At 41.5% G+C, this 15769-nt stretch overlaps 1 protein-coding gene across 5 annotated transcripts in view; it reads left to right on the top strand.

Annotated features, from left to right (window-relative positions):
* Nucleotides 1-15769, top strand: part of kdm4c (lysine (K)-specific demethylase 4C) — a 37930-nt gene that overhangs the window by 19373 nt on the left and 2788 nt on the right. For 4 of the 5 annotated variants that reach the window (XM_020645553.3, XM_020645555.3, XM_020645554.3 and 1 more), the window contains exons 15-20: nt 2450-2526; nt 3134-3189; nt 3320-3428; nt 10535-10729; nt 11735-11905; nt 13407-13526. In XM_020645553.3, coding sequence (XP_020501209.2) covers nt 2450-2526; nt 3134-3189; nt 3320-3428; nt 10535-10729; nt 11735-11905; nt 13407-13526 — 728 coding nt within the window. The remainder of the gene's footprint in view (nt 1-2449; nt 2527-3133; nt 3190-3319; nt 3429-10534; nt 10730-11734; nt 11906-13406; nt 13527-15769) is intronic. The other variant, XM_020645552.3, reaches the window with a different exon arrangement.

Here is a 15769-nt window from a genome sequence, read left to right as displayed (position 1 = left end):
AAAGACGCAGTCTGTGATTTAAGCATTTGGAGCACAGAAAGCTTTTTTAAAAGACTGAATTTTCTCAACAACTCACTTTGTGTCACTTCATGTAATGAAAAGTCTGCTCAACAACACACCAGCCTGCACTCTCAGGTCGTCTTCTTCCATTAAACTCACTGCACCACCCTTGATTCGAGTCAGTATCCATCAATAAGCTTCGATATCGATTTAATAACACATACAGATGACAGTTTGATCTAAAGTGCACATTTGTGCCTGAGTTGAATTTGCAGCAAAATCGAAATACACATAACAGTGCTGTAATGGAATGACCTGATTTCACAGCACCCACAGCGCCCCCAGTGGAGAGTGGTGTCATTACAACACAAAAAATCAATCCTCAGGATTTCTCTGAATCAATATTGAATTTGGAAAATAATAATTGCAACGCATTGATGAATCGATTCTTTTAACCGGCCGTACTCAGAACTCCTCGTCTTTTTAATGTTCATTTTGTCGATGATTTGTTACTTTGTTGTTTTGTTTTTCTCCGCTTTGAAAGGCGCCATTAAATAAAAATGAATCATCAGACAACAATGCACGGAGTAATCTCTGTGGCTCTTCACTCATTTAAGCGACGGGTGTTTCAAATCTGCTTCCTAGTTTGAGTTTTTGGAGTCTTGAGCTTAGGTGCTGCATCATGTTGGATGTGCCGTTTGTCTAGTTCATCAAACTCTTGGAATATTTCCACCCTGTTTTAGTTTTGTCTGTTCACCTCGCCTCTACATCCGCTAAATCTTCTCTCCCATTCCCAATGTTCTTGCTGGTTTAAAATGACTATCACAATGATTTAAACAGACTATATTCATGTATTAACTACACATCCACTAACTCGCCTCTTGTGAGTGTGTGGAGGTCACGCAGAGGGGGCGTAGATGATGGAGTGCGTGTCATTTGACACTGATGAAAAAGCCACAGTTTAGTCCGGAGACCCAACAATAAGTCCGAGCTCTGTTCTGTTATTTGAACCTGGGAACGGAAAGTGAGGTGAGCTCTAGATTTGTATCTTCGGTTTGGTGATGGATGGTGAAGAAAAGGACGAGAGACGTGCACGCATATACAGATCTCAAGTGTTTCTTAAGAAATGAAATCCCCCTCCAGCTTATGTTTCTAAAACCTCTAACCAGTGGATGTTAACCAGCCGCTCACTTTGGAAAATATCACATTTATCCTTTTTTTTTTAAATTCTGAAAAATTTTCAGTGAGAGGCCACCAGGATTTATTCTTTTTCTTTTCTTTTGTGAAACATTAATGCTGCTCCGCCTCGCCAAGGACACCGAAAGAAAAACCGTTCACAACAACAACAACAACATTCACACGGAGTGCCCGTTGTTTTTCATACCACGTTGTGTTTTTCTGTGTCTGTCAGCGATGTCGTCGGGGTTACAAAGGGCTTCGTGCTCAAGTGTCACAAGAGAAAGCAGAAAATGTCACGGCAGTGCGAGCCCGGCTGTCATGCAAAGCGCTCTTTGATACGTAGCTGAACACACAAACAGATGCGTCTGTAAACATATACCCATTGATGTACTAAGTCCTCTCGTGTTGCCTGCGTTTTCATGCTCAACCACAACCATTCTCTTCCACACACACACACACACACACTCTCACTGGGAGACAGAGCTACCGCACAGTTCTCTATTTCCACTTAGCCTGCAATTTTGAGCACTTCTCCTTTTGGAACAAAACCATTTTTCTGTAGAAAATCTGTGGAAACAATGTGGATGTAGCGTTTCCTTCTGTTCTGTGTAAGTGATGATGGACTTAACGTTTGTTGTCAAGTCTGCTGTTTTCTGTCAGGGGTTCACTGATACCAGGCCACAAAGCTCTTCAGCAGTAGAGGAGCGGGAGGGAGGTCGTTTTTTTTAAGAAGTTAGATTTTAAGTCAAGTGAAGTTTATTTCTTTTGCACATTTCAGCAAAAAGGCAATTCAAAGTGCTTCACACAAGACATGAAAGCATCATATACATAGATGGATAGATACTTTATTGATCCCGAGTTCACAACTTTTTTTTTTACATCTTTTCTCCATCATGAGGTCATAATCATGCATTTACATAAAACAGTGGTATATTGTTCAGTAAATAAACCTTGTGGAGTCCTCTTTTGATTGAAAGAGTCCTTTATTAAAGTTAAAGAGTGACCAGAGGGGTCAGGCAGAGAGCTGGCAAGCTAGGGTTCTGTGCTTCACAACTTTCCCTGCAGGCTGAGAGCTCGACTACCGTTCTGTAGCTAGTAGGAGTGCAAACTCCACAATGTTAAGAGTGACACAGCTGCACAGAAACTGCACGTTGTAGACTTCTCTGAACACAAAAGAACGGTGATGTCACAGGTTTATCTCCGAGACGTCGAGACCGACATCTTAAATTTTAAAACATCATTAACTTCTATCAATCATTTCCTCCTTCAGGTTGCTATGGTGTTGCTGCAGATGACGTCGGTGAACAGTGGTCTTGTGATCGCTGTACGGAGGGAAGCTTTACAGCAGTAAGAACTTTTTTCTTCTTCTCACATGATGTCATAATATGCTAATTAACCTTACTGTATGATCAGACATTAAGGAAACATGCTATGTTGAAGTGCTGGCTTCTCTGACAACAATGCAGCAGCCAGTATGTCCTCCTTCTAACTTTAGATTCTGCTCCTGAATGCTCTGGATTTGTTTGGACCAGAGAAGGTAGGTGGTTTTAAGGCGACCCCCCACACAGCCGTTTTGGACGCCCCTCGGTTTGTCAGATATGAGAGCAGTTATCAGGTCAACAGGTGTTGCAGCGATGGAAGCGGGCAAGAAAACTAGTTCAGATAGAAGTGATTGTACCCGACCTAAAAAGCCTCTGCATGTTTCTAATAAGCTCCACGAGCAGAAACGTGCTCAAACTAGGATCAATATTGGAGATGCTTTTGAAAAATTCTCGTCTTTTGTTGTTTTTTTTTGTCTTGTTATTTCATTGTCATATCAGAAGTTATCTAACAAACGATAAATGTAACATCAACTCTTACTTTATGTAATTTCAAATAAGGAAAATGTAAATGAAGTGGTGAATTGTAGTATTTCTTTCTTAGCGGTTTTGGCTCTCTGTTTGTGTTTCCTCAGGAATGCTGTCTTTGTAACCTCAGAGGTGGAGCCCTGAAAAAAACCCAAAACGACAAGTGAGACATCCTTTTGTTCAGCACTTATCTCTGATCTCTGGAGCTCAGACGAATGAAACGTCTCTGCATCGTAATCATCATAACGTATTAATTTGTTTGCCTGTGCTCGTGTGTGTGTTTGTTTGTATAGATGGGCCCACATTATGTGTGCAGTAGCACTCCCAGAGGCCAGGTTCAGTGATGAAGCCAAGAGAGCTCCTATTGACACCAGTAGGATCCCTATGCAGCGGTATAAACTGGTAAGAACACACACACACACACACACACACACACACACACACACACACACACACACACAGATGCAGTACTGGAATTCCCCAGGTCCTTGAGGACTGGCTCGGTCTAATTAATGAAGTGTTCACAGTTCTAATTAACAATGTGAGACGAACATGCCCGCAATCAAAGCTAGATAATTAACCACTGGTGGGTGGGAGTGGGGGTTTGTGTGTGTGTGTGTGTGTAGGGCTGTCTGTGTGTGGGGGTTTGTCTCTACATGTGTGGTTGTGTGTCTTATCTTCCTGTGTGTGTGTGTGTGTGTGTGTGTGTGTTTTTTTTTTTTTGCATGCATGCATTAGTACATCTATTTTGTGTGTGTGTGTGTGTTTACTTAATGAGAGAGCTGGAGTACGTCTCAGCAGACCTGACATGTTTCCACTATAGTTAGCTCTTTGCTGCGGGCACCGTGATAGCTCAGCAGAAAGCAAAGTGTCGGAGAGGTGCATCCCAACACAAGATGGATACTCTCTGTTCAGATGATTGTCTCAACAACAAGATTCACATGTGAATGAAAACTTGAGCTTTTTAAGAATCAGTTAAGATTCATCTAAGCATAGGGAGGGACTCCACAAAACACCCTTACACACAACATGACCCAAACAAGGCGCGATATTTACAGTCAATTGACGTCAGAAGGTTACGGACCATCTGGACGCCTTCTCAAATCATTTTGATGTCTTACATTGACGAGCCGACCTGGGTGAGGTTTCCTGACCGGTACTCACTGTCGGGTCAGTGGGTCAAGTATCAGTGGCTGCTATTGAACATTAGACATCTTGGTATACCTTGAGGGGAAACCCAGAATCTATACTAACGAAATACTCGAGGCATAAAAATCACTTGACGCAAAACAATTTTGTACTTTGCAGTCTTTCTCAGGAGATTGAATATTGAGATTTGTCAGATGTTTGTTTTTTTTGTTGATTAAGGACCAACCTACTACTTAGCGGCAAGGACATTAAAGCAGCTGGGCAATCAGCTGGGCTATCATAAACAAGTCAAACAACTACATACCTCTTTGTTTCTTGTTTAATTAAGAGTTGAATGTATGTTAGAACAATTTAAATCACTGTAAGTGCAGCCCCTCTGTTTTTTATGCAGGCGTAACTGCTGGGATGTAATCCTGACTTGAACTCGAAATCACAGTTATTCAGAAGATTCATGTGGTCTTAAGCTTAAGCTGAGTTCAGCTGAGAATCTTTATATTTCATTCATATTCATATTTGTCTAACTGTTAAATAAGACAAAGTTGGAAATAAAAGCCCCAACACTCATTAACTGAAGTGTACTCTATTGTAATATACACAAACGTTCCCAGGTTAAAGCAGTGTTATCAAGTTGAATTTAGAGAGTTGAACTGGAGCTCATGATGTTTCAGCATTTTAACAGAAATGTGATAATCGATGGTCTTGTAAGCCAAAAAACAATTCAGTCTCCTACTCGATCATTTGACCCTAATAAGTTGAGTGCACTGACACTTCATGGGACACTAACTTTTTTTGGACACTGTGCCATCACCCGCTGTGTATTTAAAGAGAGTTATGGTACATATCTACTGATACCACATTGAAATTAAGCTCATTTGGATAATAATGTACAAACCACACAGTCACTATCCATCTCCATCTAAACCAGAATTGAAACAACAGGAAGATTGTAGTCAAGACTTCACAAAAAGCCTCGGACATTCCAGACAAAGGCCAAAATGTTTCAGTTTCTTCAACAATCTCATTCCCTTTTATCAGAAATAATACTTCTCTCTCTCTCTCTCTCTCTCTCTCTCTCTCTCTCTCTCTCTCTCTCTGTCATTCTTTGATAATCATGTGGGATTTTAATTTTAAAGCTTGGTCCCTGTTGGAAGATGAATCTGAACTAAAGATGTATCTATGACTGCAATCATTTCAATCATCCTACATGATGACATGAAACATTTTCCCCCCTCGCCCGTTTTTCACTTATCAACATGCTGACACAAGCACTCCGTGTTGCAGCCCATGATTAAACAGATGAGTCTCTTTAAAAAAAATAAAAAAAATCTCTTTGATTTCTAGATGAATGTAAAATATGAAAAAAAAAAAAGCAAAGCACGCTGGAATACAAAAAAAAAAAAAAGCCCAGTCACATGTTGTGTTATTATGACCCAGATAACAAGCCCTGAGTTTCACATGGCAGTAGAGTATAGCTCAAATGTCATGGCTAGCTTTAACCCAGCGTAGTTAATATTTTCACACCCCGTGCTAAGTTGTTGAAGTGGCGAACACACTGGGCGTGTTACTCTTTAAACGAGATGGACATGTGCATTGTAAGCTCTTTTCTTCCATGAGGCAGGAAAAAAAAAATGAGTCTGCTGTAGACCAACAAAAACGTTCTCTCACAGATCAAAACTGCACCGTTTACCTCGGGGGCAAATTATTCAAATGGTGAAATCCGGCTGCAAAGGGCTAATTGAGGCCCGTCAACTTCTGCAGCGCACAGGGACACACACAACAGCACGTGTAGTCGCTGTTTGAATTCAGCTGCATTCAATCTCAAATGGATTTCTTATTATGGGGGCGGCTGTGTTTCAGCGGTAGAGTCGGTCGACTCTCAACAGAAAGGTCGTCGGTTTGATCCCCCTCGCTCCTGCAGCCACATGACTACAGCGGAAAGTGAAGTGAGCGAGACGACCCCGACCTGTTTAAAAAGACAATGGCTTAAATCTGCCATATAAGTAGAAACCTCCAGGTGCACCTGGCTTTAAAATGTGATATGGACTTGATGCTAAAAACACATGTTATCAAATTAGAGTCCTTACATAACCTCCAGGAGCCACGCCCTTAGTGTACTTCCTCCATGATCCTAAGACCATGTGTTATATAATGTTCAAACACGGCCCCTTCACAGGGATGAATGTTTAATCTACGTTGACAGATAGTATACCTCTCCTCTTATGTTCACTTTATCGTTTGTTAGTTTGCTTCGTGAGCCACGTGACGCTCGCCTTGGACCCGTTGGCCCCCCGCGGCAGCCCGGTGCATTCATAATTTACGATCACACAGTGCACACGCACACACCCCGCGCACATACACGCATTCATAATTTACTGTGGGAATGTTCTTAACGCATGGCTCAACACAGGCACCCAAATACACCCCTGAGAAGACTCAGGCTCGGGGAAAAGTGGGTTAGGCTTACACACTCACACTCACACACACACACACACACTCACACACACACACACACACACTCACACTCTCATTTAAACATCATAAACAAATATTGACATCTTTACATCTGTGTTTCCATCAAATGTTTTTATCTCCAGAGATCAATACACACACACACACACACACACACACACACACACACACACACACAGTTCCTCCTACACTCTCGGGGTGTGTTGCATGCCAGTCAGAATCTTGTCAAGCTGGCCTCAATAGGTGGACCAGACACCGTCGTCCATAATGGAGGAGGTATGGGGGAAAAAAAAGAAGTTTTTTTTTAAATGTAGGCCAAGTAAGTCGCCAAGAAAAAGCGCTGACTAAAAAAAAAAAGTCTGCTCAGTTCAGAAAAGAGAGGAGCCGCAGAGCATCGGAGGCTTTGTTAATTTGAAGGCAGAAAAGACGAGTTTCATCACCCGTTTTTTAATGAAGGTTTGTCTTTGGGTTACCTCGTCAGAAGAAGAGTGTCTCTGTACACAATACCTCCTGATCCCTACCTGAAATCTGAGTTAAGTAGGCTAAGCTGATAATTATGAAGGTGGAACTCAGGCCTGCTGCAGAGGTCACATTTAATAAAAGCTGTCTCTCTTAAGTAATTAGATCAGCTATCTATTTTCCGAAGAAATGTCTTTCTGTGAGTTGCTTATAAAGGCAGACAGTTTAATAAGTTTTACACTATTTAACCTTTTTATCCGGCTGTCTTTTGCTGTTATTCCTCCTTATTCCCTTCATATGAATCAGTGAATTAAAACATCTCTGTTCTTTAAACGTACTGTATCATCATCACACTCCTACATATGCCTTTTAGGATGCATTATGTTCTCTATAATTAGATATTATTATAACAGTGCGTGTGTCATCAGAGCCTTTAATAAGCTGAAAATTCCCATCAACAAAACAGCTAATTCCCAATTGAGCGTGCATACCGCTGAGGTAAATTCTCTGAGGAACTCCTCTATATATAGGCGTATTATCTGTCAACATGTATGGATCCCCAGGAATTAGATGAATGAATAAATTACCTTCAGAGGAATGTGGATAAAACCCTCAAGAGCGAGGAAGCGGAGCGAGAAGGGAGGGCGCAGACGGGTGTTTTTACGAGGAGGAGAGTGGAGGTAACAGAGTGAGATGGGAAAGGGGAGCGGAGTTATAATGGGAGGATGCCGTCATTCTTTTCCCCTACGTTAAGAAAGTCCAGTTTATGTAAGAGAGGAGGAGAGGGGTGATGCCTCAGTGGAGGAAATAGACTTGATGGGCTGTTAGGTTCAGAAAACTAGAACAGTTGGGTGTGCGTAAAATAGAGCTGTCACAAAACCAGATTTAAAAAAAAAATGTGATAATGGTTGAAGAAAACAATAATAGATGTTTTCAGAGCAAACTGTTCTGAGGACTTTTTGAAGAGGAATTTTACACCATGGGGAGTTTCTTTTGTCTGCATTCTCACTGCCATGGTACCTACTCTGAAGCAGGAGCTGCAAAGGATCCTCAAGACGGGTTTCTAGGAACTGAAATAGTTCACAGTTCCTGCAGTGCGGAGGGTTCCAACAATTCCCAGAACTATGAAAAAGTTCCTGTGGTCCGAAAACGCCTAGTGATACCTGTTACGATACCACAGCAACAAAAAATCAAGTTCCAGGTGTATCCAGATGTTTGTTTTTTTTAAACTGGGGTGACCCACCTTGGGAACTGACTTATGCAGGGGTGGCCTGATGTTCTTCAGCACACGCACACTAATTAATTAAAATGTATTTCCCTTTCTATCCCCTCTAATGATATGTACATGTACGTACCACAATTTTGCAACATATTCATCTTGTTAGCTGATTTTTTTAGGAACTCAAAAACAAAGAATCAGAATCTGTTTTTCTTGCCAAGTACATTTACACATACAAAGAATTTGTCTTTGTGTTTTGGTGCAAAACAAAAACAGTTAACAAGCAAATATAGCAAGAACTGAAATAAAATAACATATAAGAAGTTATTACAAATATATATATATATATATATATATATATATATATATATATATATATATATATATAGCAATGAGTAAGGTCTTTTACCTGCCTTTGTAAAGTGTCTCGAGATATCACTTGTTATGAGTTGACGCTATACTTATAATTTTTATAAACAAAAATTGATTGATTGTTATAATAGTGTATAAGATATATAAAAACACGAAATGTACAAAAGGTACCAAGTCATAATTTTAAGTACTAAGAAAATTGCATGCAAACTCTGTTACGTTGTATAACTTGCAAAAATAAATTTATGGCAAATAAGTCCATTGCTAGTTCGACAGTGTGCACGAGTTTTCACTTAGTTATGGAAAGTGCAAAGTATTTATTTACCACTGAAGGTACCATTTAGTCTGTTGAAAACAGCCAGAATAGTATATTGGTACGTAAGTCCTGCCTCTGATTAGCCAAATAGCCAATCATGGATTTGGATTTTTGGGTTGAACATGGGGTGGCCAATCAGATTTCAAGGGGGGCCCATACCACACCTGGCCACCCCTCTGGACACGCCCCTGCTAGGCTCCTCATATTGGGTCATTTCTTGAGGCTAACTCCTGCACACTGTCTAAATTGAACACATATGTTGTTAAAGTTTCTGTATTGATTATATAAACCGTTAAAATAATGAATCATTTTAAAACACATGGTAACAAAAAGAATCAAAGCATCAAACATTGTGACGACCTTTCGTGTAATATGCTGCCCAGCGTGCCGTCATTTACAGAAACAAAGACCCACAGCAGCTCTGGCTTGTTGTGGAAACCTCATGATGTCATCTGATTGGCCTTATTTAAGGCTTTTCCTGTCCTGATGGAATAACATGTTTCAGTTTCATGTAACTACTGGGCGCTCTCTCTCCCTCTCCTTTTTTTTTTTTTTCCCCCTGCTATGTTTTGTTTACACCACCGTATCCAATAACACTGCACTGAGTAGATTTCACATTATTCAGAGCACATGATGGTTTCAAATGATGTTTGAGGTTAAGGGCACAACTGAGCTATGATTCACTTAGCGGTCTTTTGTCTTTAATTCGCTGCCGTTTTTCTTGAGCCCTTATTGCAAAAAGTCTCTCAAGTGAAAATCCAGATTTTTAAATTACCCTTTTTTTTCACTCTGTTGCAGAATCCACACCATTTCATAAGTTTAGACTTTTTAAAGAAAAACACTCAACAGTTGTAGTTTGAAATAAGGAGATTTTAATGGAAGTAGAGGACGGTCCTGTGTCCAGAGAAGCGCTGGCTGTGCACTCTGGAGTGTTTGCATGAAGCGTTTGTGCACTTAGAATAAAAGCGCTTCATGTACATCCTGTCTCTATGACAACAGTCTGTTGACAACGGCCACTGCTCTGTTGCTCATTACTGCATGTGTTATATTTGAAATGGGGTTTATTTTCCGGATCAGACACGGAGCAAAGAGGATGTGGTTACAAGACACGATCCATAGGCGGCAAAACTACGGGGAATATCATACCTTTGGGGAAAAAAGCGCAGCGGTGCGTGCGTGCATATCTTCTCTTGAACCTTGTGAAGGAGCCACACAGTGGATCAGACATGTCTCGTCTTCATGCTGAACATGGGCTCTGCTGTTAAACTTTGTTTCAACCCGACCCCCTTCCTTCTGCTCTGTGTTTTCTCTGGAGATCTTAATATTAATTCACAGCTGAAAATAGTCCCCCAACAAATGAACTATTTACCCCTGTTAGTGAAATATGAAGCCATTATTAAAAATAAAACCATAAACTTCTGACCTGTTTTTTTTAAAGATGTACGTCATGAGTAGAAAAGAAGGCTCCCTCTGTGTCAGGCTGTGTTTGGTGTTGATCGTTCGCTCTGCTCTGTGTTTCTACAGAGGTGCATCTACTGTCGTAAGCGGTGCGGGGGGAAGCGGCAGGCCGGTGCTTGCATCCAGTGCTCGTGTGGCCGGTGTCCCACCTCCTTCCATGTGACCTGTGCCCATGCTGCCGGCGTAACCATGGAGCCGGATGATTGGCCGTATGTGGTGTCGATCACCTGCCACAGACACCAGTCTCGGAGTTCGTCAGCTGTAAGTGACGGCACAGACGTTAAGAACCAGGTTGTCTTTTATTTTGAAAGGACATGCAGAGTGTTTGCACTTTAAACAATACTTCACCTCTCAATGTCATTTGCTAAACAATACATTAGGATAAGTGCTTCTATTCTAGACTAATAAGGAAAGGTGGAGAAAAAATGGACGGATGAGTGCTGGTTACACTTTTCACAAGTTGTGGTTAAAGTTTCTTCATTAGTACCTAGAAAGGTCAATTTGTTGTGCAGAGACGGGATTAAACGTTCCAATAGTTACATACAAAACATGAATATCAATGGACGAAGCCTGAGTGACGTCAGATTGCTTTGGATTTCTGTTTCATCGTTCAATCCTTTTTTTATTTTATTTTCTATCTTACCTCAAAGCTTTTGGCCTTATTTTGTTCCCTTTAGCAGATGATTAACTTCACATCAATATCAGATTGAATTCACGCCTGCTTTATGTTTGCAATCAGTGAAAAAGAAAACAGATTCAGCAGGAAATTATCCAGATATTTTCCGGAGTGCAGATGTGAAAACAGCTCTCAAGTAAAGGAGGAAGAGAACAGAGGTTGTAGGTCGATGTTGAAGAGGTGAATATTTGAGGGATTCCTCGAAGGTGGGGGGAGGGGGGGGGGGGAGTCTCTGATGGTTTTTTGGGAGTGAGTTCTAGAGGGTGAGAGCGGATAAGAAAGATCATCCTGCTGCTCTGTTAGCAGTCGAATGTATCACACAATATTAGATGTGGAAGATGTTTCCTCAGCGTCTCGTTTGACTCTTACACCATGGCATTAACATCATATTACATCACTACTCTTTCTCGATTCTGATGCGGTTGAAGCTCTAATCAAGGCATCAGTGTTGAATTCAGTCCGAGTTAAAAATGAACTTTCCTGTAGCTATCCCTCCCCACATAAAGTTAGGTACCATCTGAGTATTTCTTTATAACTGTACAGCGGTGTCTGTCCTGCCGCGCTCTCATCGCGTTCTCTGTGTTTACTAGAAGCAGCGAGCATGCCAAGCGTCCATCGCGCTGGGCCAGACGGTGATCTCCAAACACAAGAACCTGCGCTACTACAGCTCAAAGGTCACCCAGATCACGTCCCAGACGTTCTACGAGGTCATGTTCGACGACGGCTCCTTCTCCAACGACACCTACCCCGAGGACATAGTGGTGAGAACGTGTTTTAATTAGAGCCACGCTCAAAAAGGTCGTCTCCCGGATGTATGAGGTCATATCTGATATTTAAAATAAAAAAAAAACAGCCCTGCCTTCTTACAAGGAAAGATGATTGGTTCTTTTCAAGCCCGTTTGAATATCTGATGGCGTGTTATCAAGTCATTTCTCTCACGACGAAGCTTTCTGTAAATACCATCAAACAACATTGATTTCCTGAAAGGCCATTCCAATTAGACGAGGATATCAGAGGACTGCTGAGTTTGTGTAGCAGCAGCAGCGTGGTATCATTACCGTCTCCCAACCATCCACGTTTTAGACCGCCTGTTCTTTGTGATTATCAGTCTGCACAAACCTCCTTTAAATGTTCAGGATGAGCTGCGTGTGTGAAGGCTAACGGCTAAAACCTTTCCTCCAAATTTCTCAACCCGATCCCCCTTGTTTAATTTCTGATCGTCATGTAATGAAGCAGCTTCACACTCGTTTCTGTTCCCATGTTTTCTCTGCTCTTTAGTTGATGCGGTGGATATGTAGCACTGATACAAAGGCAATAGCGTCTGACTCTGTTGCTTTGTCCTCCTTTTCTGCGTCATCCTTGTGATTTAATGTCTCGCCCCATATAACAAAGATAGTATCCTAATGTATGGTGCATGTGTGATTTAACAACTTCAGAAGACTTCAGGGACAGGCTGCCTGAGATTCTCTACACATTATGCAAGAGTGCATGTGTGAAAACAGCTTTGGAGAAAAGTAGCTGTTACAGGCACAACAAAACGTTATAATGAGTTAGTGAGGAAATGTCTCAATGAGCTGAACTTCAGTCTTAACACATTTAACGGATAACAAACTGTGAGGGCGTGTGTCCACAGACGACGCTTTTTGTGCTGGCGGCGCCCATTTTCAATACAAAAATAAATGTATCAATGTATCCGCATCAAGAGCGTTAAAACACCCTCGGCGTCGCTCTGTTGCCTCACAGTGAGGAGGTTCCTGCTTTAAATCCGCGTCAGACAGGCGACCTCCAAAAACATGTTCATTAGGTGTAGATGTGAGTGTGAGTGTGACTCGTTGTCTGTCTCTTTTATGTCAGCGCTATGATTGACTGGTGAACCTCTCGACCAATGACAGCTTAGGACGACTCCAGACCTCTGTCACCCCAAAACGGGAAACGCGGTATAGATGATGGATGGATGGATTTATCTTGAAGTTCCCGTGTTCATTAACGATGTGGAAGAACCCGTTGTTTGAAAATCAGCAGAAAGATGTTGTCATGTATCTGCAGATTCTTAAAGCGTATCAAAGTCTTCAGTTTTATTTAGCAGATGAATAGAAAGCGTCCTGAATTAAAGCTCACATTAGTCGTGTAAGAGAGCTCTCTCCTCGCTCTCACAGCTCTCACCTGGAGTGACTTTCTGAATCTTTTCTTTCTGAACCTCAAGGAGTTCTCACACGTTCAGGCTTCTCAGCAGACCAACCCTTTTGTTCTTTGTATTTTTAGAGCAGAGATTGTGTGAACTTGGGCCCGCCTGAAGTCGGGGAAGCTGTTCAAGTGAAATGGCCTGATGGTCTGTTCTATGGTGCCAAATACCTGGGATCCAACGTCTCCTACATGTACCAGGTACACACACACACACACACACACACACACACACACACATATATACTCTATACCAGAAATATATCTAATCTTATCAAATGGTTCAGGTTGGTTTTTATACGGCTGTGTTAAAATACTTGTTTGTAATTGGCTGACGGTTTGGGTCTGTGCCTCTTGGTTATCGTTATGTTATCGGTTATGTTTTGAAAGTGTTGGAGACAGTAAGTTAGCCAAAAGTGCAAAACCAAACATATCTGGGGTTTATAACACGCTCGTCGTTTATTACAAACTACGTCTACTATTTAATCAAACATGAGCGACATAGCGTCCACACGAGACAAAAGGGAAGTAGAAACTCGGCTACAGGAAATCCGTCTGTCCAGGCAGATGGCTGCTCAAACAAACTACAAGGATAAAAACAAGGCGCCATCTAGTGACATCACTTCCCTAGTATCTTAGCAACGCAGCATGTCTTAAAGGTTCATTCCACGATTTCAACTTCTAAATAAAAACAGTCGGATATTTCTTTGCAGTTCACCGTTGTTAAGAATAATTCTCCGTTCCTAAGAAAAGCAGACGGTTGCTATGGACGCGGATCTCATGACAGACTCTGGAGGACTGACTGTAGTCGTATCAGTATCGTAGCAATTCAAAGTGCTTCACACGACATCAAAAGCATCACGACAGAGGAAAAAAAAAGAAATATTAAAAAATCACTAAAACAAATTATTCACAATCACAGAGAAGAACCATTCGGACATTCCTTTGCAATTTTTACTTGACAAGGTTTAAAGCTCCTTCAGGTGCTGCTCTGGTTCAAGCCGACATGTTCACCGTGTGTCACCTGTAGGGTCTCACTTCACCACCAGTGGACATGTTCACCGTGTGTCACCTGTAGGGTCTCACTTCACCATCAGTGGACATGTTCAGTTTAAAGTGAGTAAGGAGAGCTAGCTTAGCTCCATTTATGAAGGCTACAGAGTTTACTGCACTCGCCAACAGACTGTTTGTTTAGCGGAATAAATGAATGATTACTGAAATCAATAAAATGATTCCGTATGAGGTTTCAGATGATTGATCTGTGTAATAAGTGGGATAATAAATAGTGAGCTTCCAGAGATGTGTATGATCCACTTTGACAGATTCAATCTGCGGCTGTAGGTCAAAGCGAGACAAGCGGCGAACTTGTTGAACTGAACATCTGAATCATCGTGACTTCTCTGACGTGGTTAGGGTCCCCAGGTGTTTGTTCGGGGAAGTGGAGGGTGAGAAAAAGGAAGAGGGAACAGGAGACCGTATTAAGGAGGTGCTAAAGTAATCGTAACCAAAGAGGGGGAGCAGAGACGGAGGATGGAGAGAGAGAGAGAGAGAGAGAGAGAGAGAGAGAGAGAGAGACACAGGAAGCAAAAGCTCTTTAGACGCAGAGTGAAAGCAGAGAGCGAGCGAGAAGAGGAGGAGGATGAGATGGAGGTGACAATCTGCATTATTCAAACTCACTGAAATATTCACTAAGCTCGAGAGTCATGCGGTTTCACTTAAAGCTTTATTTAGTAGAGCCGGGCGTCGACCATTAGTTATGCGCAAATGCATCGCTGACGCACACGGCCGGTTTAAAGGAGGTCGCATTTTAGAAAAGAAAATAGGCCGAACAAGAACTTTCCATTGTCAAGGTGTGTCTGAGGCAGGAGATCTGGCAGGGCGTGTTGGACTTCAGGGTCCGTCTGACGCCAGGAAAGTTAGAATTTCCTGAGAACAAAGTCTTTGAGAGCAGAAGTAACATGAAAATGAGTCGTGATGATTAGATCTGCTTTGGATTTCTGTTTCACCGTTCAGACCTTCTTTAAAAAAAAAAAAGAAGTTGTTTATCTTACCTCAAAGCTTTTGGCATTATTTTGTTCCCTTTAGCAGACGATTAACTTCACATCAATATCAGATTGAATTCACCGCTGCTTTATGTTTGCATCAGTGAAAAAGAAAACAGATTCAGAGTCTTTATTGTCCCACAAGGGGAAATTTGCATTTGCAGCAGGAGCACACGGAACACAAAAAACACAACATCAACATAAAACACAAACGAAAAAGAATTTTAAAAAAACGCAGACGGCACAACAAAATATAAAAACCAAATAAAACATCGCAATAAAATCAGTCAAGAGCTCATACCAAAATGTGAATCCCTACCAAGTTATTAAAGTGCAAAGTGGAGGCAAAAAAGAGCAACAAATGGCAAATTGTTGTTTAACATCTTAATTGCGACTAGTAAA

The sequence above is a fragment of the Labrus bergylta genome, chromosome 1 (genome assembly GCF_963930695.1).
Source record: "Labrus bergylta chromosome 1, fLabBer1.1, whole genome shotgun sequence".
In the NCBI taxonomy this organism is placed as follows: domain Eukaryota; kingdom Metazoa; phylum Chordata; class Actinopteri; order Labriformes; family Labridae; genus Labrus; species Labrus bergylta.
This window is presented reverse-complemented; position numbering and strand designations above follow the sequence as displayed.